This window comes from Gorilla gorilla, chromosome 13, assembly GCF_029281585.2.
Source record: "Gorilla gorilla gorilla isolate KB3781 chromosome 13, NHGRI_mGorGor1-v2.1_pri, whole genome shotgun sequence".
Classification (NCBI taxonomy): domain Eukaryota; kingdom Metazoa; phylum Chordata; class Mammalia; order Primates; family Hominidae; genus Gorilla; species Gorilla gorilla.
The window spans coordinates 105,429,566-105,454,347 of record NC_073237.2 but is presented as its reverse complement, the minus strand read 5'-3'; the positions used below and the strand labels follow the sequence as shown (position 1 = coordinate 105,454,347).

Here is a 24,782-nt window from a genome sequence, read left to right as displayed (position 1 = left end):
AGATGATTTCAGGTTGTACACATGGATGAGTACTTTTTATTTTAATAGTGATGTAAATATCATCATGTTTATTATAATAAATATAATAGTCACAAAGCCTATAATTTCAAAGATATTATTGCTTTGGACACAGTTCAAATAGGTGGTCCCAGGGTAATTCACCTTAACTGGATCACATGAATTATAGATACATGTTCAGTGAATACATGAGATATGGCAAAGATTATAAAGGTCATGCAAATTACTGAAGTGCAAGACACTCTACAATAAGCTAACAAATATAAATTTCTTGTTGAAAATCACAATTTTCTGCAAGATTTGTTGTCAAACTACCAATGGATATTTTGTACCCTTCCCCTGGACCCAACAAGTCACAGAATTGAATTTTTCTATGTAAGAGATGGCAGTTATGGGGAAAATAACACTGGACTGAGGTTAGGAGACTTGAACCAGGAGATGTCCTGTTCTGCCACTGGCCCTTGCCCCATGATGCTGGAAGAGCCTTTTCCTCTCTTTAAACCTTTACCCTGGCTTCTGGTAGGTCCTCACCCTATTTCACGAGGGAATGACATGCTGTGCCTGAGAACCCTTTGCAAATAGTAAAGCACTGATAAAAATATAAGGAGTTGGTGACACCCCTGTCTATGTATGTAGGTCTGTGTTATATGCAGTTATGATTATTGTGAAAAGTTAATGCACATGGTTCTCTCTTTGTTTACAATCTGCTGTTTGTATTTTGGTTTGTCTCAGGCTGAAGAAAAGAAAGTCTCGGAGAAAACTCTTCAGACTCCACTTTTGCCTTCCCCTGTGGCGGATCATGTGAAGTGTAACATTCTGAAAGCCCAATTGGAAAATGCTTCCCGAGTGAACATCCAGGTGCGCAGAGTGCATACATTCCTTTGATTTCATATTATAGGATTTCCTCGATGCCACAGAGAAGAAAAAGGCATCGTAGGACTGAGATGCTGTGTCAGTCAGGGTCCAGTCAGGAGATGGGAACCGGGTATGTGAACCATACCTGATATGTGAACCAAGATTTTAATTTAAAAGGATTAGGTACATGAAAGGGTGAAAAGAGAACTTGAAGGCAGCAGTTCTCAAATGTTATTGTGCATAAGTCACCTGGAAAACTGGGCCCTGTCCCCAGAGATTTGGTAAATTGGGGTGGGGGCTCATGAATATTCCTCTCCTCTCCTCTCTTCTCTCTCTCTCTTTCTTTTTCTTTCTTTCTTTCTTGTCTCACTCTGTTGCAAAGGCTGGGCTGCAGTGGTGGGATCATGGCTCACTGCGGCCTCAACCTCACAGGCTCAATCAATCCTCCTGCCTCAGCCTCCCGAGTAGCTGGAACTACAGGCATGCACCATCACACCTGGCTAATTTTTGTATTTTTTATAGAGACAGGGTTTTACTATCTTGGCCAGGCTGGTCTCGAACTCCTGGACTCAAGCAATCCTCGCGCCTCAGCTTCCTAAAGTACTGGGATTACAGGCATGAGCCACTGTGCCAGCCTGAATATGCATTTCTAACAAGCCCACAGGACCACATTTTAGGCCACACAACTCTAAGGTACCAGAGGAGCAACTGCAGGCCACACTTTCCATCCCTATAGCTGAGGGAACAGAGATGCTGTCAACATTAAAATTTAGATATTTGGAGGAGAAGCCCTGTGGAGACTAAACTCAGACTTCTAAGCAGGGGCCACTGTGCCTGGCGCTGGCATTTCTGAGCTCTTAAGACATGCCTGTGGGGCCTGGACTCAGACTGAGGAGGGGACATCAGCTGGCTGGTGCTGATACGTCTGAGGTGGACACCATGCAGCTGGATCTGCCAGTGTTGGAAAACTGCAAATTGTATTCAGCTGTGACTGCAGGAGGAAATGCTGCTGCCCACATGAAGCAGCAAGGCTGGGGTGACTTGCAGGAGCAGGAAGCAGACAGGAAGGAGCGCCCCATGTGGACAGAACCTATCATGGAGCCACCTGGCAAAGCAGACGTGAGGTTTGCAGGCCCCTGGGCCAGCTCCATAAAATAGATGTTTGAAAGGTGGACTTGGAGATAAAAGTTGCTAGTTTAATAGCTGCCATAAATTCTCCCACTTGAACTCATAACAGGTATCCCTGGTGGACCATGACTCTCTCCCTGTGACCCTAAATGCAGCCTCAGAATCACTTTCTACATGGTGGGTATTCCAAGGAGGTACCACCTGTTGATCAGAGTTGGCACTCAGGTAGAAGCCCACTTGTCATCCTTGTCCTGGAAATATTATAAAAAGCTGAAGTCCGTGATTTCATTAGGAAAATATATAACTGTCTTCTTCACCCTGGGCACAGTGGCTCATGCCTGTAGTCTCAGCACATTGGAAGGCCAAGGTGGGTGGATCACTTGAGGCCAGGAGTTTGAGAGTAGCCTGGTCAACATGGCGAAACCCTGTCTCTACTAAAAATATGAAACTTAGCCAGATGTGGTGGTGCATGCCTATAATCCTACTACTCGGGAGGCTGAGGCAGGAGAATTGTTTGAACCCAGGAGGCGGAGGCTACAGTGAGCAGAGATTGCTCCACTGCACTGTAGCCTGGGCAACACAGCGAGACTCCGTCTCACAAAAAATAAACAAATAAATAATTAAATAAAGTAAAAAATAAGAAATAAATTTTAAAAACTATCTCCTTCATTCCTTATAAACCTAATGTATATGCTTATGTTGCCAAGGGTAAAGTAAATACTCAGTAATCTCTTCTATTATTATTTCCATTTATATATGTAGCAATCTGAATAATTTAGGTCCTTCCAGAACATACCATGAAAGTCAAGAGAAAGCTTACAAAATGTCTTTTATTTGGGGGTTGTGATATAAACAGGAGGCAGTAAGATGTAGAACACAAGTTTCAAAGTCAGATGGTCTGGCTTTGAACCTTGATCTGTGATTGATCAGGAATGTCACCTTAAGCTTGTTTGTCAACCTCTCTGAGCCTTAGTTCTCTCATATGAAAATGGAGATAACAACATCTATCAGGTTATTGTGAAGATTACATGAGATTATCTATGCAGAGTACCTGGTGCAATGCCTTGCTCCACCACTGCGGAGATATTGACAACAGTGGTCACAGTTGTGGCGTGATGAAATTGCTGGGGGCACTGATTGCTTACAGATAACAGTAGTAGCCCTTTTTAGAGGATGGTCAGGTTTATTTCCCATCACAAACTCAGGAATATCAAGGTTATAGTCACAAATTCTTTATTTTCAGTCTACCTTCGTTGATTTCAGGTATGCCATTTTTATACTATCACAGAACAAACAAAACTGACACATATTTTGCAATTTACAAAGCTGTAATTATCTCCATTAGAAAGTTGTAACATGTTCCCAATAACCCCATGCTGCAGGTATTATCTGTGGAGGACCCATATTTCTGCTCCATTGGAGAAGTGCAGTATCTCGAAAATATTCTATATTGTAAAGTATAGGGAAGAGATGACAAATAGGTAAGAACACATTTCCTAGCCAAAAAGACACAGCGGAAGGGCATGAAAGCAGGAAAAAAGCAGGGGAGTGTGAAGTCAGTAATTTGACATTAGCGTTTCCCAAGATGTTATAAGGAACACAAGCCCCACAGGATTCTCCCTGATAATTCTGGAAATGCTGCACATGAAATCCCATGGGACAGTCCCAGTACACATCAGCTTCTTATAGGCTCTGAAAAGTCCTGCAGGAAAGAAGCCTGTTTTACTTTCTTTCACACCTAACTGGCCATAAGTAGCTCCTACTGTTATCTGTAGAACTGAAATTCATGGGAACACAGAAGCATGCTTTGGGAATCCATGGTTTAGAGGGTTTTGAGGGGTTGTGATGGAGGGAGAGGAGGTTGATGCACAGCCAAGTATACTGCTAGGGGTTTAAATGTTAATCCCCTATTGGCATCAGTGCACAGTGAGAGTATAAGGAAAGGAAGCAGAAGTCAAACAGACCAATGGTACTATCTGTTGCTAACTCTAAAAAAGGCTTTGGCTGGGTGTGGTGGCTCATGCCTGTAATCCCAGAATTTTGGGAGGCCAAGGTGGGCAGATCGCTTGAGCCCAGGAGTTCAAGACCAGCCTGGGCAACATGGCAAAACCTCGTCTCTACAAAAAAAATATGAAACAAATTAGCTGCGTGTTGTGGTGTGAGCCGTAGTCCCAGCTAATCTGGAGGTTGAGGCAGGAGGATTGATTGAGCCCAGGAGGTCAAGGCTGCAGTGAGCCATGATCGTGCTGCTGCACTCCAGCCTGGGCAACAGAACAGACCCTCTCTCAAGAAATAAAGAAATCAAAAACAAAAATTAAAAAGGCTTTGATTAGGATGTAAGACTGGATCTATATGTGGGCAATCTTGACAGGCTAATAATGCCATGTCCTCCAAGCCAGTAGGCTTGAAATCTTTGCTCAATATGTATTTAGAACAGAGGCCAAGCTCTGTATGTTGTGATGGTCGTGAGGGCTACAGGCCTCTGCATGTTCTATTGACCACTAGTGTGTGGTCAGCTGGCCTGGCTGGCTGAGTGGGTGTCTCTTCTTCCCCCACTATTCTTTGTGGGACTCATCAGAGGGAGGAGGACAAGGTTTCTCTCAAAATCATATGACATGATTCCTGCCAGGCTGTTATGGTTGTTATGCTGATGTGAAAGGACAGATTCCAAATTCCTTTGTAAACTGTAAGTGCTATGTGAACATAGAGCTGATTATTATTCCTGACCCAAACTGTGAGGTGAAGGATTAAACTGCGGGTTTGGCTTTTCCCACACTATCCCTTTCTAATTCAAGCATGAGCTGGCACGTAGCAGGTGTTCAATAAAAGCATGAATGCAAGAATTGATTGCATCTGAATGGTTGTCTTAATCCTATTACTCAAGAAAACATTTTTTGTTAACATATGTAAACACCAGTGCAAGATTCTCTATTGATTGAGTACTTGGTGAACTACCTCTTTGGTCCACTTGCCAATTTCTATAATCTTTTGAATGTAAGAGACTTGAAAACATTTTTTGCATGCCAACATATTCAGTTTTGACTAACCTGAGTGCTTTCTTTAACAGGGTGGAAAGGAGGAATCACCGTTTGTAAATATCAATAAGAAATCCAGTCTTCAGGACGCTAGTGTAAGGTCTGTTGCTCCTTGTCTGAATGGGGAAATGATATTCTCTATATCATCAACATTATCCTTGAAACATTGCTCACGAGAGCATTAGCTGATAAAATCAGAGGACAAATAAAACAGAGAATAGGAGCCCAAAGAGATGGAAAAAGACTGGCTTAACTAACTTTCCGCAAGCCTCAAAAATGCTGCTTATTCTCAGTTTTAATATCTCTGCCTGCTGCATTAACAAAGAAATCAATCACTTGGGGTTGTCACTCAAGCAAGTGGGCTTCACATTGCCATCCCCCTGCTTAAAGCCCTTTAAAGGCTCTGTTTACACTCAGAATGGAATCCCAACTCCTTAACAGAGTGCAGGAGGCCCTTCAAGACCTGGCCTCTGCTCACAACTCCAGCTTGGACTTGGGCCAGCTTCCCTTGGCCCATTGATGTGCCCTGCCTGCTGAGCTTCTTGTTAGTGCTGGAGCCACATATGTTCCTTTTAAAAATGTATTTATTTAATTATTATTTTTTAAGACAGATTCTTCCTCTGTTGCCCAGGCTGGAGTGCAGTGGTGCGATCTCGACTCACTGCAACCTCTGCCTCCCAGATTCAAGCAATTCTTGTGCCTCAGCCTCCTGAGTAACTGGGATTACAGGTGCACGCCAGTGTGCCAGCTAATTTTTGTAATTGTAGTAGAGACAGGGCTTCACTATGTTGGCCAGGCTGGTCTTGAACTCCTGACTTAAGTGATCCACCCACCTCGGCCTCCCAAAGTGCTGAGATTACAGGTGTGAGCCATCACACCTAGCCTATTTTTTCTTTGTATAAATTTATGGAGTACAAGTGTAACTTGGATCTTTGCATAGATTGCACGGTAGTGAAGTCAGGGCTTTTAGAATATCCATCACTCAAATAATGTACATTGTGCCCATTAAGTAATTTCTCATCATCCACTCTCCTCCCATCCCCTACACATGTTCTTTAAAGCTTCCAGGCCACCACCACCCCAAACCCAGAGGAAGTCCTTCCTCCCCTGATCTCACAGAGAACAGGAACTCTTTCCTTCTTGGCATGGTGGTGGCCTCATTGCCACCTGGTGGTTTACTAACACCAGCATGGTCTCCTTAGGGTAGTTTCCCAAAATGGGTCCAAGGACCACTGCATCAGAGTCTCTTCTTAAAAACACAAACTCCTGGGTCCTACTCCAGACCTTTTGGATCTTTGTGTGAATGTGTGTGGTGGGGGTTTGGTGTGTGCCAGTAGAGACAAGAATCATCATGGTAACGGGCACCTAGGTGATCTAGAACCACTGCTCTGGGGAATTATTATACTTGATGCCAAAAATCAAAGCTAACATTTCTCTGTATCACCTTATGATTCCCAATCTGTGTTCTTGGCATAAATTTGTCTTACTCCTGAGATACATACCCAGCTGCCTCCAGGGCTTTTCAAAAACTTAATTCATCTCTTCCCACTCCACCCCACTAACCTTCACCTGGTTTCCATTCTTAGTCAATGGTGTTATTACCTACCCCTCAACCAGGCCTGAAACCTGGGAGTCCTTGCTTTTCTCCTACCTTATTCCCTCATCTAATTGGTCACCAAGTCCTGGCAATTTGACTTTCATTTTACCTTCCACATCCATCCTCTTTTCCTCTTGTCTATACCTTGAGCCCTCATTGTCTTCTGGGCCTACTGCTGCCCACAATCCTCTAAGATGCTTCTGTCCTCCCTTTCACCTGGTCCTCTTCATTGTTCTAAGGACCTTTCTGTAATGTAAATCTGACTATGCCACTCCTTTGCCTAAAACCTTTAGAGAGTTGAGGTCCATTGCCTTCAGTGTAGACTCCTCAGCCTGAGGCCCCATATGACCCGGCCTCGACTTTCCCTCCAGTCAAAACCCTCTGCTCTTCCACTGAGACCTCACCGGACGGTAGTTCTAGTGCCCTGCGTTCAGCCAGGTCTCCACTCTGCCTCTCATCTTTGTGGTCTTCGCTCCATCTGGAAAGAGGAAACTCCTCCACGTAGCTTTCCCTGATGCTGACCGCTCCACCCAAGCAAATTCATGTGCTCCCGCAATAGACTATACGTTCTTCAGGGACCATGTTCCCTTTACTCTGGAGTCGCAGCTTGAGGAAACCATGAGTATAGAATGCATTGACTCAAATCCTCTATTTTCTCATTCATGTGTTTATTCAACATATTTTTTTTTCTTTTTTTTTTTTGAGACAGGGTCTCACTCCATCACCCAGGCTGCAGTGGAGTAGCATAATCATTGCTCATTGCAGCCTCGACCTCCTGGGCTCAGGTGATCCTCCCACCTCAGCCTCCTGAGTAGCTGGGACTACAAGCATGCACCACCATACCTGGCTAATTTTGTATTTTTTTGTAGAAATGGGTATTATCATGTTGCCCAGGCTGGTCTCAAACTCCTGACCTCAAGTGATCTGCCCACCTCAGCCTCCTAAAGTGCTGGGATTACAGGCATGAGCCACTGCACCCAGCCTCAACATGCATTTGTTAGGCCCCGGCCACATACTTATCACCATATTGAGCACTGACCCAAAAGTGTCAGTTGACTTGCCAGGGGTCCCTTTCAAGGACCTCAACTTGTTTTGATGCCTTGTTGGTCCTAGGAGGTAATGAACTGATTTTTTAAAAATGAAATTAGTCATGACCACTACAAAAATGCATTAAAAATTTTACTTAAAATTACTGTTTTGAGTAGGGTCCATTGGTTACCTGAAATAAATTCTTGAGTGAAGATAAAAGTGACGCTTAATTTTTAGCATTTTCACACATACATGGAATTAAAATGTGTTACAGCAAGTCCTAAAGGTCTTCTGATTATGCACTTTTCACACAAAGTATAGTATGGTTCTTATCTTTTTTAAAAAAAAAATATAGTCTGTGCTATATTTAGAATAGAATAGCTACCAGATTACTTGGAATTAAAAACAGGTTATCCATAGGTTTCTCTTCATTTTACTGGCAAAACCTGGTTATGAGCCAAACCCTCATTCTGGTTCACCCCTCATATTGGGGGGCAGGGGTGGCTGTTATGGGGCAGAGAAATTTTATTTGGTACCTCAATTATGTTTAGTTGACCCATTTGCTATATTTTCTTCCCTATGATTTTTTTCTTACTGTTTGGATTTTCTATGGTTTTAAAATATAATTATAATTATTAACTAAGTAGGGTAGAAAGGCAAAAAAAATGGATTTCTTGACTATCAATGTTATTAAGGTGTACATTAACTGAGAAAGCAGTCCCTATGGCTAAAACGAGACCATAAACCTTTTTTGATGGTATTGTTCTGTTTTTCGGTGTGTCTCTAGAAGTCCTATTCCTATTCGTGTGGAAACTGCCCAGCCAGCTGTGGAAAAGCCGGAAATCAAGCCTCCCCGAGTGAGGAAGTTAACAAGACAGTATAGTTTGTGAGTTCTGTACTGCAACTTTTTCAATTAAAACAACTATGATGACTAAATGTTTAGATACAAATGCTTCTTAGCCCTTCTGACTAGTCCCAGGGAGCAGCCCCCAAATTCCATTTATTTCCAATTTAGGTAATAATGAGACTAGCCCTTTCTCCCTGAAAACCTTACATACTTAGCATAAGGATTCATTATTGACTACTGTGTAATAAATTACTCCCAAACTTAGTGTCTTAGAACAATCCACCTTTATCACCTTACAGTTCCTGTGGAGTGGGGGTCGGGGCATGGCTTAGCTGGGTCTTCTGTATCCGGGGCTCTTACAAGGCTGCATTCAAGGTGTCAGGGCTGCAGTCTCATCTGCAGGCTCGTTTTTACGGTTGCTGACAGGGATCAGGTCCTCAAGGACTCTTGGACAGAGGATGCCCTCAGCCTGTAGTCACATAGGTCTCTCCAGCCTTCTCCATCAGAGAAAGCACATAAGAAGAGCCAGAGAGAGTGACAGCAAGGCAAAGGCACAGTCTTGTAACCTACGCACAGAACTGACATCCCATCACTTTTTTTCTTTTTGAGACAAAGTCTTGTTCTGTCGCTCAGGCTGGAGTGCAGTGGTGTGATCTTGGCTCACTGCAATCCACCTCCCAGGTTCAAGCAATTCCCCTGCGTCAGCCTCCCAAGTAGTTGGGATTACAGGTATAAGCCAATAAGCCTGGCTGATTTTTGTATTTTTAGTAGAGATGGGGTTTCACCATGTTGGCCAGGCTGGTCTAGAACTCCTGACCTCAAGTAATCTGCCTGCCTCGACCTCCCAAAGTGCTGGAACTGCAGGTGTGAGCCACCGCACCTGGCCCCCATCACTTTTGCCATATTCTGTTCATTAGAAGCAAATCCCTATGTCCAGCCCACACTCAAGGGGAGAGATTACACAGGGGCATGAATACTAGGATGGGGATCATTGCAACCCACATCAGAAGCTGCTTTCCACGGCATATCCATGAAAAGGCAGCCCCGTCTGTCAACAGAACCAAAGCTAATCACTGAGCTTTGACACCTGTAGGAGGAGCCATTTCCCAAAATGTCCCAGAATCACCAGGGCACATGTGCACCTGACTGTTCTAGACATCGTTGGGGAATAGTAAAGTGACTTTGACAATTCCCATCCAAAGACTCACACTTTACTGGAGGGAAAGACAAGAGTCACAAATAATTATAATCCAAAGCAGAAAGATAATTGCTGTAATCAGGGTGGTGAGTACTAGTAATAGTTGTAGTACTGATCACAATGGTATTTCCCTTTTTTTTTTTTTTTTGAGACAGAGCCTTGCTCTGTCACTCTGTCACTCTGTCACCCAGGCTGGAGTGCAGTGGCACAATCTTAGCTCACTGCAATCCCCACCTCCCGGATTCAAGCAATTCTCCTGTCTCAGCCTCCCAAGTAGTTGGGATTACAGGTGCCCGCCACCACACCCAGCTAATTTTTTTGTATTTTTAGTAGAGACAGGGTTTCACCATGTTGGCCAGGCTGGTTTCGAACTCCTGACCTCAAGTGATCCACCCCCACCTTGGCCTCCCAAAGTGCTAGGATTACAGGCATGAGCCACCGCGCCCGGCTTGTAGTTCCCATTTCTTGACCTTAGCTATGGCATGGGTACTGTGCCCAGATGTGTCATTGGCCAGAGAGTAACCGCAGGGGGATCTCTGGACGAATGGAAAGGATGGGGGCTTTGGAGTTGGAAAGGCTTCTGTCAGGCCCCTGGCTAGTTTACAGCTGTAAGCTCTTGGAAAAGTGACTGTTTGATCCTCTCTTCCTACCTCTGTAAAATGGATGAGATAATACCTGCCTCTGAGGAGTTTTGTGGGGCTTAACATGAGAGAATGTGGGTAAAGCCCCAATACCCTGGCCGTAGGATGAGGTCCCCTTTCTTTCTTCTCTAGGACCTGGAAGCTTCTGAGGAAAGATGGAGTTTAGGGGGTACCCAGAGTGCAAAATGTAGGACAGGAAACGGGATTCTGGATGCAATTCTCTAACAGCCATCTCAGGTCTGCCATTAGTACCTGTGAAAAGGAAAAGAGGCATGTATGGGGGATATTAAGGGAGATATATCCCACCTCATATCCTTCATAGAAACTTCTGGTCAGCTGCATTTCCTAGGAAAGCCAAAACGAGTAAAGTTCAAATAATTAACAGTCCTAATGATCTTTGGGGGACAATTAGGCCACGACAGTTTGCTTCCCTCGAGGATAAGGCTGGCAGAACTTGCCATTCCTTTTACATTTTGAAACTCAAAATGTTACTATCACTCATTTGAGAGATGTAATCGTGTTTGAAACAATGACTGGCTGATATATAACCTGGAAGGAAAGGAAATTTCACTAACTCACCAAACTCACTCTTTTTTTTTTTTTTTTTTTGATACAGAGTCTCACTCTGTCGCCCAGGCTGGAGTGCAGTGGCACAATCTCGGCTCACTGCAACCTTTGCCTCCTGGGTTCAAGCGATTCTCCGGCCTCAGCCTCCCAAGTAGCTGGGACTACAGGCACATGACACCATGCCCAGCTAATCAAACTGGCTCTTTTAAGGACACTCTTTTTCAAACCTTGAACTTTACATGTGTATTTCTTAAGCTGCCCCAAAGTATTCTGCTTTGAAAATCAAACAATAGCAGCATTTTTCCCATTAGTAGAAAATAGCAACATCCATGGATGAGATTTTCCCAGTGTTATTGTCCCATAAAGAGTTCTCGAATCCTCGACGCTGGCTACCGCTCATTTGCCCATCTTTTTATTATTATTATTATTTTATTTTTTTGAGGTGGAGTCTCACTCTGTCAACCAGGCTGGAGTGCAATGGCTCAGTCTTAGCTCACTGCAGCCTCCGCCCCCTAGGTTCAAGTGATTCTCCTGCCTCAGCCTGCCGAGGAGCTGGGATTACAGGCGTGTGCCACCACGCCCAGCTAATTTTTGTATTTTTAGTAGAGACAGGGTTTCCCCATGTTGGCCAGGTTGGTCTCGAACTCCTGACCTCAGGTGATCCGCCCGCTTCAGCCTCCCAAAGTGCTGGGATTACAGGCATGAGCCACCACACCTGGCCTTTGCCCATCTCTTTAACTCTTTGATATTGATAAAGTTGGCACGTGATCAAGGAATATAAATGGGAAAACTCAGATCTCTTATTTTCTGGAAAATATTTTTTACATCATCATTTTTGAGATACAGATTTGTGTGCACACATCGCCCTTTTGGCTGTTGTAATATTTCTAGTTCCTAGGCTGGAATAAGGTGTAGTCAGATTTTAGGTCGCTCCACCAAAAGCATTGTAACATTCAGGTGCTGTGAACAAGTCTTCAAACCACTGCTTTTAAAGATACAGACAAAAATCTCAGCCACATTATTTCCTGGAAATATGACAAGGAGGGAAAATGTGGCTGCTGCATGCAGTGAGAACGGAGAAGTAGAGGGGCTCTACAGAGAGTTTAAGGCAGGCGAAAAGGTCTTTTTTTTTTTTTTTCGGAGACAAGGCCTCACTCTGTTGCCCAACCTGGAGTGCAGTGGTCGATCACAGCCCACTGCAGCCTCAGGTGATTCAGCTCAGGTGATCCTCCCACCTCAGCCTTCTGAGAAGCTGAGACTACAGGTGTGTGCCACCACATCTGGCTAATTTTTGTATTTTTTGTAGAGACAAGACCAGACCACGTTGCCCAGGCTGGTCTCGGACTCCTGTGCTCAAGCAATCGCCTGCCTTGGCCCCCCAGAGTGCCGGGATTACAGGCATTAGCCTCTGTGCCCAGCCAAAAGTGTCATTTTTTATTGATACCAGCTAGTATGTTTAGAAAATCATGAGCTATTTTATTTTTTTCCAGAAATATAACTTCACTGTTTATTTAAACATAGTGTAAAAGTCTAAAAAAAATTCAATAGTGCTCACTTTGGCAGCACATATACTAAAATTGGACTCACACAGAGAAGGTTAGCATGGCCCCCCCTGCACAAGGTGGACATGCAAATTTGTGAAGCGTTTCATATTTTAAATTTTTAATTAAATAATAAAATATTCATAAGTTAATTAAAATATTTAAAGAAAGGAAAAAAAAGTAAATAGGCAAGACAGAAGAGAAAAGTAGCCAATTTCCCAGAATCAAAAATAACCAGGGTTCATAGTTGATGACTGTTACATTAGACAAGTTTCTATGCTTATATATTGTTAAAATAGAAACAACTTCAAAGCAAAAAATCATTCTGTATGTAAAATTTTACTTATGAAACTGTTGTTTTATGACTTTATCATGAATGTACCTTAGAAACAGGTAAAATTGGAAGACTTGCTGAATTTTAGATATGCTTCTTGGCCATAAGATCTAAACTAAGACAAAAGGTAAAAACCATGATGAATTTGGAGTCTTTTTCAATTTTAGGCAGTATCAGTTGACTCCCTTCTGTGAAAAATGAGCTATGGTTTTTAAATGGCCTTTTACATAAAACTAAATAATAATAACTATGCTATTGAGGTGATAATTTTTTAAATGAGGTAAAAAGAAATTTTAACCCCGCTGCTCCATTTAACTAGCTATGCGAACTTGAACAAATAATTTCACAATCAGCTGCTAAATATCATCTGATTCTCTGAAAAATGGAGATGGTAATAGGGTCGGTGTGAAAATTAAGTGGGTGAATGAACGTGTAACCCATCTGACCTATGTCATCTATGTGGATCCAAATACTTGGTGTATTATTAATTTTTCCATGTACTTATTCAATTCTCACCTTTCCCCCTTTTTAGTAATGAGCCCTAAGTCCTTCCCTTGAGGCTTCTCCATACACAGAATAATCTAAAACCTCTCAGGGACCCCTCAGTCAATCCCATCCGCACTGCAGCTTTGTCTCACGGCCTCATGTTCCCACGTGGCCCCGTGCTGGGCTGAGGCCTTACCAGTGATCTGCACAGGCTGCACTGGTGCCTACCTGTCATGGGTCTTGTATCTACACTCTTGAGCTCAGCCATCATTCTAAATCACAACCCCTATGCAAGGGTGGCTCCAGAAGCTCTACATGGCAGATCCTTAGGGACAGTGTGCCTGGAGTCCCCAGCACCACCCTTAAAGCAGAGAGTCAGACAGATGTTTGTACACCCATGTTCATGGCAGCATGATTTATAATAGCCAAAAGAGTGGGAACAAGCCAAGTGTCCATCAACAGATGAATGGATAAACAGAATGTGGTATATCCATATAATGGAATTTTTATATTATAAAAAGAAATGAAATTTTGATGTATGCTACAATATGGATGGACCTTAAAAATATTATGGTGACTGAAGTAAGCCAGACACAGAGGAACATAGAGTGTGTGATTCCACTTATGTGACGTTCCTAGAGTAGGCAAATTCATTGGGACAGAAAGTGGAATTGATGTTACCAGAGGCTGCAGGGAGGGGCTTGGGGAGTTATCGTTCAATATCAATACAGAGTTTCTGTTGTCACTGATGAAAAAGTTTTGGGGACAGATAGTAGCAATGGTTGCACAATATTGTGAATGCATTTAATGCCACTGAATTGTATATTTATAAGCAGTTAAAATGATAAATATTATATTGTATGTATTTTACCACCAAAACAAAACAAAACAACACCCTGGCAAATGACAGAAAATTCACCCCAATTTGTTTTGGTAAAAAAGTCAGCGTATTGGATCCTGCAAGCTGGACATCTGGTGGACATCTGTTTGGGAACCCCCAATCCCCATCCCTGGTCTTCCCACCCCTGCCCATCCTCCGTCCACTCCTCACAGCCTGTTTATTATTGTAATGAGCAGAGCTTCATGTGCTTTTAGTAACCGCAGTGATGAAGACGACCTCCCTCCAGACCTGGCCGAGGCAGTGGGAGTGACCACATCTACAACCACAAACACCACAACGGCCGCCACACAAGTCTCCGTGCCGCTGCCATCCCCCAAGGTCCAGAATGTCAGCTCGCCTCACAAGTCAGAAGGCAAAGGCCTGCTGTCCCCTGGGGCCAAGGTATTGGGGGGTGGAAAGCCCTGGCGAGCAGCCACACTTGCTGGGAATTCAGTATCAATTTACTGAGTAGCATCTGGTGCATGTATTTAAATTTTGCGTAATCAATTGTGTATACTCATAAAACAACAGCAACAACCAGAACATGTTTTTATATAACTTGACCCCAAAATACAAGCCAACCATTTGTGAGAGAATGACTGAAATATAAAATCAGGTTCATTGTACTTTAATTGCAATGTAAGAGATTTTTGAGGGCAGTTTTCATTTAGAATCTCATCTCTATAATAAGCTATTAGTCCACTGTAAAGATAGAAAGAGAGAAATGATTCCCCCCCAACCATAGTGAACAGTTTGGAGGAGCAAAAACATAGAAGTGTCCCCATCCCTTCCCTTATGTCATATAGCCGGTGTTAGTAGTTTGAAAATAGGAAATATTATTCCATTTGCTGGTTTGAAATTTCAGGAAATTGCCTGAGATGTGAATGGGCTATGACAAAGGCTTTACACAAGATGTTTCTCTTGGTTTTCTTTGAGAGACCTCTAGCTACGATTACTCTTTGGCAATTGGTCCAAATACAGTTGAACCTATTGCTATCCAAGTGGATTCAAGTCAGAGGTTGCAGTGGTTCATGTGACTACACAGAGAAAAGGTGCGTGCATGAGGCAGGTGCCCTGAAGGCAAGACCGGAGCTTCAGAGGCTGTTCCCAGCTCTTCCATTCATAAGCCACAGCACTCACTTCCGAAACCTTTATTTCTTCAAGCCTCAATTTCTTCCTCTTAAAAATGGGAATAAGATCTGCTATCTTGCCCTGGCTGGCGTCAGGTTCAGTGGAGGTTAAAGTGCTAATGCAAACTGGATGCCTGAGGCTTTTGCAGCTTCAGGGATCACAATTCCTGGTGACAGCTAAAGAATAATGGTCCAGGGCCACCTCCTGCATTACCAAGGCCAGTCTTTCACCTGGTGCCTTCCCTGGGTGTCTCTGGAAATATCTCTGCTTAGTGTTCTGCACAGAAACCTGCCTGGAGTGCTCAGCCAGCGACTGGCCAAGACCGAGGTTCTCTGCTTCTCTATAGATCACCTCCACCTCTTGGCATCTCAGCCTGGATTATCCTCCACTGTGTGGAGCCCCCTGTACAACTTTGTCTCAGGTGTGGACCCAGGCTCCTATCACATATCCCACACTGTGGTTAAAACCAGGCTGAACGAAACATTTACGAAACAGAAGGGGGTTGGGGTGGCGTGGAGGGGATGCAAGTGGCATCCCACCAAAGGCCACAGGGCTCCCTCTCCTGGCCATCTCTCTCCTTGGGGCCTTGCTTGAACCACGTTGATGGGACTTCTTTTTTCTCCCTTAAAAGACCTCGAGGCCATCCATGCAGCTAAGACCCCAGAGCAGGAGGGCAAAACGTTTTCCAAAAGCAAGCAACATAATCCACATGCCATCACCTGCCATGAAGATCATTGCTCTTAGTGTGCAGATCAGTTTAGCTCCTGGAGGACCCTGGATTTGATCCTCTTAATCTAGGACAAGGTCTTTGCTCTCTCTTTATACATTCAGAGGACTCTTTCAAGTGTTTTTTCCCCAAAAGACCAGTCGAAGAGCACTAAGTAAGAGCACTTAAGAAAAGCTGCCTGCAGCTCTGAAAGGGACAGCTTTCCGCACCATGCCTACTTCTACCTATGAAAAAATTGGGGTTCAAGTCTCAACATTTTGTACACTACTTGGCGAGGGAAATACAAGGGGATTGTCATGCTAATGAGATCAGTGTAGAGGAGAGGCTGGGAACCTCTGCCTGTCTTTTCTGGTGAACTTTATCATCAATGCAGTGCCGTCTCTAACCAGGGGTGTTTGTCTGTCTCCCTAGAGCCCCTCTGACCGAGGAGGTGCCTTTACCCTGGAGCCGGGTGATCTTCTGATGGATTTCACAGAAGCCACTCCTCTGGTAAACTTCCTATTTTGCTAAAACCAGAAAAGTCACAGACCATAGAAGCATCTTGGCAGTGGGATGGATGGACAGAGGTGGGCATTGCTGTTGAGGAGCCTCTTCCTCTTGTCCTGGAGGCTCAGGGATCAGCTTTCATCCAGGGGTCAGGCACTGTGGGTCCCTCCACCTCTAGAGCCCTTGAGGGAGGAAGGGGTGCTCCTTTGCTCCGAGGGTAGTTGTGGGGGTCCTGCCCATGCCTGTATACTGCACTTCGAGTGTTATAGGGCTCCTCGGTGTTTTGTTCTCGGCTTCTTGGCTTCCTGGACTGCGCCCTGCATGCCCACCCGTGGGGAATCTCTTGCTGTTGCTTCCGACGATCCATCTGGTCTGAAGCACTGGCTCAAGGCCACACCCCAGCTTTCCAGGCCCCTCGCACCTCCTGCCATCTTCCATCCTCTGCATACAGGTCTCCCCTTAGGGATGGCAGCCCTTGTGGGACTCCTGCAGGTGAGAAACCCTTTTCAGGGAACAAGTAAAGGGCCTGGTGGGTCTGAGAATTAGGGTCAATTTCCAAAAAAAAAACATGGTGGCTTTGACAAGAGTGATGAGATTCCCTTAGAGATCATTGTGTTGCAGGTCCAGCTTGTAGATTTAATTACTTATAGATTTAAATGGTCTTTTATTTGTTTGAACTGAACAGGCTGAGATGAGAAAGGAAGCAGCATCAGGTAGGGAATTGGAGATGCCGTGATCTGAGGGGCAATGCCTGCCAAATGACTGTCCAGCCTCTGCTTGCACCCCTTCAGTAATAGGAAGCTCATTCTCTCTCCCCAAGACACGCTGCTCACATCTCAGGGTATCTCCAACTTAGCTATGAAATGGGTATGGGCCTGTTTCACTGCTCAGGCATGGGACAACTGAGGTCCTTGCACTGCACTGAGACACAGCCACCACTTCACAGCTGAAGTTTGCAGTGAATGTGTGTCCTCAGGGTAAAGCATCCTTTGAGGCATGAGTGCATGTATGCAGGCCTCAGGGAGAAGGTATCCTGGGCATCTAGCTTTTTGGCAAGAGCTTCCGCCATTTTGGGCTTTCCTTGGTACCATGGGCCTTGACCTCACTTTGTTCCAGAATCCTATTTCCATGAGCGCCAAAGGGTCCTAGAAGGGAAGAGGGGACTCCAGCCATCTGCTTCTCCCTTTGGTCCTCCTCCCTCCATCTGCTTCCCCCAGCATCAGAAATGCAAGCAGCAGCCCTCCTACCTGTTGGTAGGGTGATGGAGAGGTCTCTATCTCAGGGGACCAGGCCTGCCTCCGCAAGTCAGTGTCCTGGATGCTGCGGATGAGGGCTGCAGAGGGGCTTCCTTATCCATGGGAGGAAGGAGCCAGAAGTAGAGGGAGGCAAGTGTGACCCCCGTGCCTGACTTGTGACCAGGGCTTCCTCAACTAACTGGCCCCAGCCTATCAGGTGGAACAATGCCTTCGGACCATCTCATCCAGTCCTTCACATATAGGTGGGAAAACCAAGGCCCAGACAGGGGCAGACACTTGTCCCAAGTCACATAGCAAGTGTGTATCAAAGCCAGTTCTAGAACCTAGACTCTGGGCTGCCATTCGAGTGGCAGATGGCCCAATCCAGGATGTGTCTGTCTCTTTCCCTGTTAGCCAGTCCCCTCCCTCAAAGCGGGTCAGATGCCCTGGTCTCAGTCTGGGCTGTGGGACAGCCATGGGACCATCTCCAAGCTGTCAGCCCAGGTTTGGTCCTCAGAGTTGCTGAGTGGAGCATGAGGAAGGGAAGTGCTCAGGTACCTTGGTCTAGGAGACTCAGCCTGGATGAGCTATGGTTATTTTGCCGCCAGCCCTGTGCCCTTTGCCTGTGGCTGCTCTCTCTGGGCCTTCCCATCAGCATTTCCTGCTGAAGAGGAAGCAGCCCTTTACGGGCATGAATGTCAGAACTTCCCATGTGCTACTCATCACACAGGCAGTGAATTACCCCTCCTTGGTGAATACTTTTTCCGTGTAGTCATTTCCCAAGCTTACAGCCTATCTCTAGCCCTCTGCCTCCTACTGGATGAGACTCCTGAGGCCCCACCACTATCCTGGTCCCTAGGCCCAGTGCTGGACCGACAGGGAACTGGAGATCTTGCCTTCATTCAGCAACGTTCCACCAAGACACTATCAGAACCAGCGTAACCTAGCTGGGCGTGGTAGTATGTGCCTGTAATCCCAGCTACACAGAAGGCTAAGGCAAGAGAATCGTTTGAACCCAGGAGGCGGAGGTTGCAGTGAGCCAGGGTCACGCCACTGCATTCCAGCCTGGGCAACAAAGCGAGAGTCCATCTCAAAAGAAAAGAAAAGAAAAGAAAAAGCTGGGCACGGTGGTGTTATTCCTGTAATCCCAGCACTCTGGGAGGCCAAGGCGGGTGGATCACCTGAGGTCAGGAGTTCAAGACCAGCCTGGCCAACATGGTGAAACCCCATCTCTACTAATAATACAAAAATTAGCTGGGCATGGTGGCACACATCTGTAATCCCAGCTACTTGGGAGGCTGAGGCAGGAGAATCGCTTGACCCCCAGAGGCAGAGGTTGCAGTGAGCCGAGATTGCGCCATTGCATTCCAGCCTGGGCAACAAGAGTGAAACTCCGTCTCCAAAAAAAATAAATAAAAAGAAAAAGAACTAGCATAAGCCTTTCACTTTTATCACTCTTGATACTTGTGGCCGGTCTCTGTGTAGAGTGGTTTTCAAAGAAGCACAGTCCAAACAGCCCAGAGTAATAAAAAGTTTCAATCTGGAACAGGCATCTCTCAAAAAATCATTAAAGAATATTAAATTAACACCTCCTGTAACACATCTTGATCTCTTTTTGCCTTTTCTTTTATTCTCTTACATTCCTGCTTGACTCCAGGAACTTTCATTCCCAAACTCTCCACAAAGAAACACTCTTTCCAACTTCGCTTTTGTAGGTTTCTTCCCCCTCCTTTTCCCAAACCTTTTCCTCTCTAATCCCCAACTCTTTTATTAGGTAGCTCAATTTAGCAATCTTAAGCTTTAGAACTTTTGCAGCTTCACGTCTTTCCATTTCCGATTCTGTATCAGAGTTCGTAATCAGATCTGAATTTCTGCCTGGGTTGCAAGAGGTGGAATACGTGGGTGAGAAGGGAAGGAGGCAAGTGAGTCAAGACAGCACCTGCTCTCCAGTTGGTATTTTCTTTAGGGTGTGAATGTGAGCAGGTGCTTGGGGGCATTGGCGTTGATTGAGCGAGGGGAGTTGGCGGAGGGTACATTGATGCATTAGTGATGTTGACCCTAGAATGCGGAGTCCTGCACACTACTCCAAGTCTACCGTGCTAGCTTCCCTCCCTAGGTAACACAGACCATGAATACCTATGCTTTCTGTGTTCTTTACTCTTTCTCTTTGGGGCTCGTCCCTCTCTGATCCCCATGCTTCATGAACCACTTACCCAACTGCAAAGCAGAGCCAATTAGCACCCAGATCCCTTCTGGGCCATGACATGTTAGTCAAAAGTTCATGTGTCAGGAAGGACAGGGCCCTGGCCAGAGGAAGACTGTGTAGGGCATTGGAACAGGCCCTGGGTTAGGTGTTAGAAGGGAGTTTCCATCTGGTGCAATAACTTACTTTTATTTTGAACTTAATTATACCAGCAGGGCTGAAGCTGAATCTCAAATCAAATTAGGGTACCCCTTCTGTGATTTTGGCTGTGTTCCCTAGGGCACAGGGAGGTGGAGAGAAATCTATTTAGTCCATGATGTCATCTGTTCACTGATACATCTAGGCCTCTCTTTGGTTCTTTCGTGGCTGTTTTGGGTGGGTGGAGATCACTCTCCTGCCAGGATGTGTGACTCTCTACCTGTTGGACAACATTCTGTTTGGAGGCCACCCTGTGCTGGGGCCTGCCGTCTCCTCAGCTCTACCTGAGGGGGTTGGCAGGGCTGGTTCTTGCTGCTCTTCAGTCCCTGCTTCCCAGCCTCAGTGTCTGGAGAAAGTTGCACAGGGCCCCTTTGCTCGGTACTCACTAAAGTCTACTCCTCCTCCCTTTCCCTCTGACTTTTCTCTCCAGTGGTCAAGCTAGCCATCTCTTTTCCTATCTGGATGATGAAGAAGCCTTACACATTTTCATCGTCATGTATCTATGCCGAGAATCTTTCTGTTTCCCCGAGAGTCAGATTTTGAACTCAAAAGCCAAGCATGTACAGAAGAATGTAGCTGCTTGCCTGCAGAAAAGACCCAAGGAAGAAAGGAAATACTAGGAGAAAAAAATTAAGTGGTATTTCAAAATAGCCTTTGATTCCATGTGTTATCTTATTTCCTTCTCACTTAACAACAGTCTGGAGTGTGGGAGCCCCAGGATGTTCTTTTGTTTCAATCCAATCAGATGTATATTGAGAAAGGTCAGAAAGGCTTGTGCGGTGGATCAACACTTCTTTACCATGAAAGTCAAATGCTGGGCCATCCCTTAAGGCGCTCATTATGTTCTTCAGTTGGGACCCTGGTGGCCAGGACACATTTTGGCTTCTAGGCAGTGTGGCCATGTTTCTTGGTCATTTGTGCCAGCTTTTATTTTCTTCAAAAAATACCCATTGTGTGCCTGCTATCATCAGAGAATAAAAGACCCAGTGGCCTGGGGCCCCTGATGTAGTTGTTTCTGGTTGGAGTATGGATGCCCTGGGGCAGTAGTGGGAATTGTTCCTGAGGGTAGCGGGGAGACATATTTCCGCAGGATATACCCTGAGGTCCATAGAGAGCAGCAGGAGGGTTTTAAGTAGTCTGGTAAAAGTTAACTGCAGGTGACTCAGATGGATTCACTTGACTAAAAACCAGATTTAGAAACAGTCAACAAAATGAACCACGGACTTAGACTTTGCAAATGCAATTTCTACATCTCCCAAATTTGAATAGTAAAACAGGCCATCGTGAAGACCATTGTGAGATAATAGTTGTAAAAAGCCCTTTGGAAATTGTCCAGGACTGCACAATTGTAAAGAGGACAGAGATAGATCACTTTGGAGATGGAAAAGAGGCTGGCAATTTTCTTGATCATTTTTCTATGAAACTTACCCAGGGGCTGTGTTTTATTCTTCACAGCAGGATGATATCAACTATTTAAGGAAACGCTCTTGAGATAAAAGACGTGTATATTTGTTCTCTGGAGCAAATGGTCCCTCCCTGAAACCCAAAATAACCCTGTCCGTGGTTCCCTCTCCTAACATCAAGCATCCTCTGTCCTCCAACCTCATCCTCACCAGTACAAGCTGTTGGACCTCTGCTGGGCGCATGGTGCTATTCAAGGATAAGGTGGAGAACCCTGCGTATCCCAAAGGATGTGGCACTTTTTTCACAATGTTTGGTATTTTCCAGCTAAGTAGCAGGGTGTCCCAGTGTCAAACGTGATGCCACGGCTGGGCCCGTGCATCTCGTCATGGGTCAGGGTCAGTTTGTTTTCGGAACACAGATAACAAAGAGCCAAGACATATGAAATCCTCAACTATATGTTACAGCTGGGCACAATGGATCATGCCTGTAATCCCAGTACTTTGGGAGGCCGAGGAGGTGGGGAATCTCTTGAGGCTGGGAGTTCAAGACCAGCCTGGGCAACATAGTGGGACCTTGCCTCTATAAAAAAGAAAAATTAAAATATTAGCCAGGCATGGTGGCACATATCTGTAGTCCCAGCTACTCAGGAGGCTGAGGCAGGAGGATCGCTTGAGCCCAGGATTTTAAGGCTGCCATGAGCTGTGATCACACGACTGCACTCCAGCCTGGGTGACAGAGCAAGACCCTGTCTCTTAAAAAATATGGCATGGTAGCTCACACTTGTAATCCCAACACTTTGGGAGGCTGAGGCGGGTGGATCACTTGAGGTCAGGAGTTTGAGACCAGCCTGGCCAACATGGTGAAACCCCATCTCCATTAAAATTACAAAATTAGCTGGGCATGGTGGTGCATACCTGTAGTCCCAGCTACTTTGGGGGCTGAGGCAGGAGAATCACTTGAACCTGAGAGGCAAACGTTGCAGTGAGCTGAGATCATGACACTGCACTCCAACCTGGGTGACAGAGCGAGTCTCAAAAAAAAAAGGGAAATTAAACGATATGTTTCTCGCCATGATATATTTCTTTCCTGGTGCCCTCTGTTGATATCCACTCACTGACATACCACAGTGTGTGCCCTTGTTTAGCAGAGTGCAGGAGGGCACTGAGCATGGAAGGCAAATGCTTCAAGTGTGTGGCCACTCCTCATTTCCTCCATGGCTCACATCACTAAGTCATCCTGGCTATCTTTCTGGCTTGGCCTGGGCAATGCTTCAGAACCCTCAACCGCATGCCAAGAAGCCACTACCTGTCCTGTGCAGTTGGCACAGGAGATAGCCTCTACCTACCAGGCCTGGGAATGGGGTCTTGGTGTGTCATCTGCTCAGATGATGGAGACAACAGATGAAAGACAGAAAGGAGAAAAGAAGGCTGAGAGAAAGGGTGGGGGTGGGACCAGAAGCCAGTTGGCCAGAGCCTGGAAGTAGGCTGTGGGTGAGGCTGGCTTGAGAACAGTCTGGAGTTGCCAGATCTGTCTTGCACTGTGCTGTCTTTCTCTCCTTTCCCTTCCCCTATCTCCTCTTCCTCCTCCCCCTCTCTTGCCACCTCCTCCTCCCCTTCTCTCCTCTCCTCGTGAGCAGGCAGAGCCCGCCAGCAACCCCCACTGTGCCCACTCTCGCTGTTCTCCTCCACTCTCTCTCCCCATGAAGGAAGAGACCACTGGAGTTTGCATGTACCCTCCAATCAAAACGAGGCTGGTAGGTACCCTGGCAGGGAGAGGGGCCTGGCCAGGAGAGGTGAGGTGGGCAGGAGCCACCAGGCGAGGTGGAAGCCTGGGTGGGCGTGCAGAAGCCCCAGATCTCGGGCAGAGCCCATCGACAGGTGCCCTCACTCCAGATGGATGGAGGATTTGGAGTCCAGCTGGCCCTGGTCAGTTTGGAACATGCAGCTATGGAGCCCCCTTCGCCTCTAGGTCTCAAGAATCAAGAAGTTTGTTTTCCTAGAATTTTGATTAGCATAGATGCTTTCCCCGGAGAGAAATATATGCTTTGGTACTCACCAGATGGACTCTTACGTTGCATTTCTATTGAAAATAAAACTTATTTAAACTCGTCTTCTTCTGCTATTTATCAAGCTAATGAAGTAATAGGAGTGCTACCTGATAATGTGAACAAAATTACCTGTCATCCCAATTTAGCATGATTTTTTGTCATTTTTACATATTTCCTTCTATTTATTCATATCATTCATAATTTTACATAGTTAAATCATGGTAACCATATTCTCTCCTGTTTTTCTCTTTTCACTTAATGCTGCTATGTTGTTTCTATCTTGTTCTTGTTACCACATTATATGACTGTTTGTATTTCATCAAGTGAATGGTCTACCATTTATCTAACACATTCTTTACTGCAGGATGTGCGCTTTGTTCCCAGTTTGTCATTATTCGGGAGAACACATATAGCTTTTTGCATCAGGAATTTTATTTTCTTAGGCTATACCCTGCTGGATTAAACATGGTGACTTTGGCTTTTGCCCCCTTTCTAAAGTGGTTGTGCTAACAGATAGTGCCATCAGAAGAGAGTGACTTTGCTTTTCTCCACAGCCTTAGCAACACAGAGTGTAATTGTTGAAATATATTTTTCTAATTTACAGCAGGTATAAAATAAGTCTTTGAGATTGCTAACTTTCACCTTTCTTTAATAGCAATAATAAACCACTTTCTGGCAGGGCACAGTGGCTCACGCCTGTAATCCCAGCACTTTGGGAGGCTGAGGCAGGCAGATCACCTGAGGTCAGGAGTTTGAGTCCAGCCTGGCCAACATGTAAAACCCCAACTGTATTAAAAATACAAAAGTTGGCTGGGCATCGTGGCACTTGCCTGTAATCCCAGCTACTCAGAAGGCTGAGGCAAGAGAATCACTTGAACCTGGTGGGCGGAGGTTGCAGTGAGCTGAGATTGCGCCACTGCGCTCCAGCCTGGGCGACAGAGTGAGACTCCGTCTCAAAAAATAAATAAATAAACCACTTTCCCTCTCTGCTTCATGATGATCTGAGAGTCTTATCTGTCTGTTACTTTCTGCTAGGATATTGGTCTCAGAGCACCATGCTGACTCAATAGGCAACAAGAGGAGAATGTACCCCAAGACTTCACTCCAAGGGTCCTTCTCTCACCTGAGTCAAAAAGGCAATTTCAGGCCTATTCTGGCAATTTTGAGATGTGTAAAGAGACCAAAGAAATTTGGG

At 45.3% G+C, this 24,782-nt stretch overlaps 1 protein-coding gene and 1 non-coding gene across 5 annotated transcripts in view; both read left to right on the top strand.

Annotated features, from left to right (window-relative positions):
• EPB41L4B (erythrocyte membrane protein band 4.1 like 4B) overlaps nt 1–24,782 on the top strand; it is a 149,146-nt gene that overhangs the window by 112,337 nt on the left and 12,027 nt on the right. Inside the window, exons 18-23 of one of the 4 annotated variants that reach the window (XM_031014791.3) lie at nt 751–876; nt 5,069–5,136; nt 8,450–8,548; nt 14,381–14,558; nt 16,426–16,503; nt 23,177–23,293. In XM_031014791.3, the coding sequence (XP_030870651.2) occupies nt 751–876; nt 5,069–5,136; nt 8,450–8,548; nt 14,381–14,558; nt 16,426–16,503; nt 23,177–23,293 (666 nt within the window). Of the gene's footprint in view, nt 1–750; nt 877–5,068; nt 5,137–8,449; nt 8,549–14,371; nt 14,559–16,425; nt 16,504–23,176; nt 23,294–24,782 lie in introns of all 4 variants that reach the window. The other 3 variants (XM_031014790.3, XM_031014792.3, XM_055351791.2) reach the window with 3 other exon arrangements.
• Nucleotides 12,463–12,572, top strand: LOC115935962 (U6 spliceosomal RNA). The gene has a single exon (XR_004071545.1). It is a non-coding gene; the product is annotated as a U6 spliceosomal RNA (small nuclear RNA).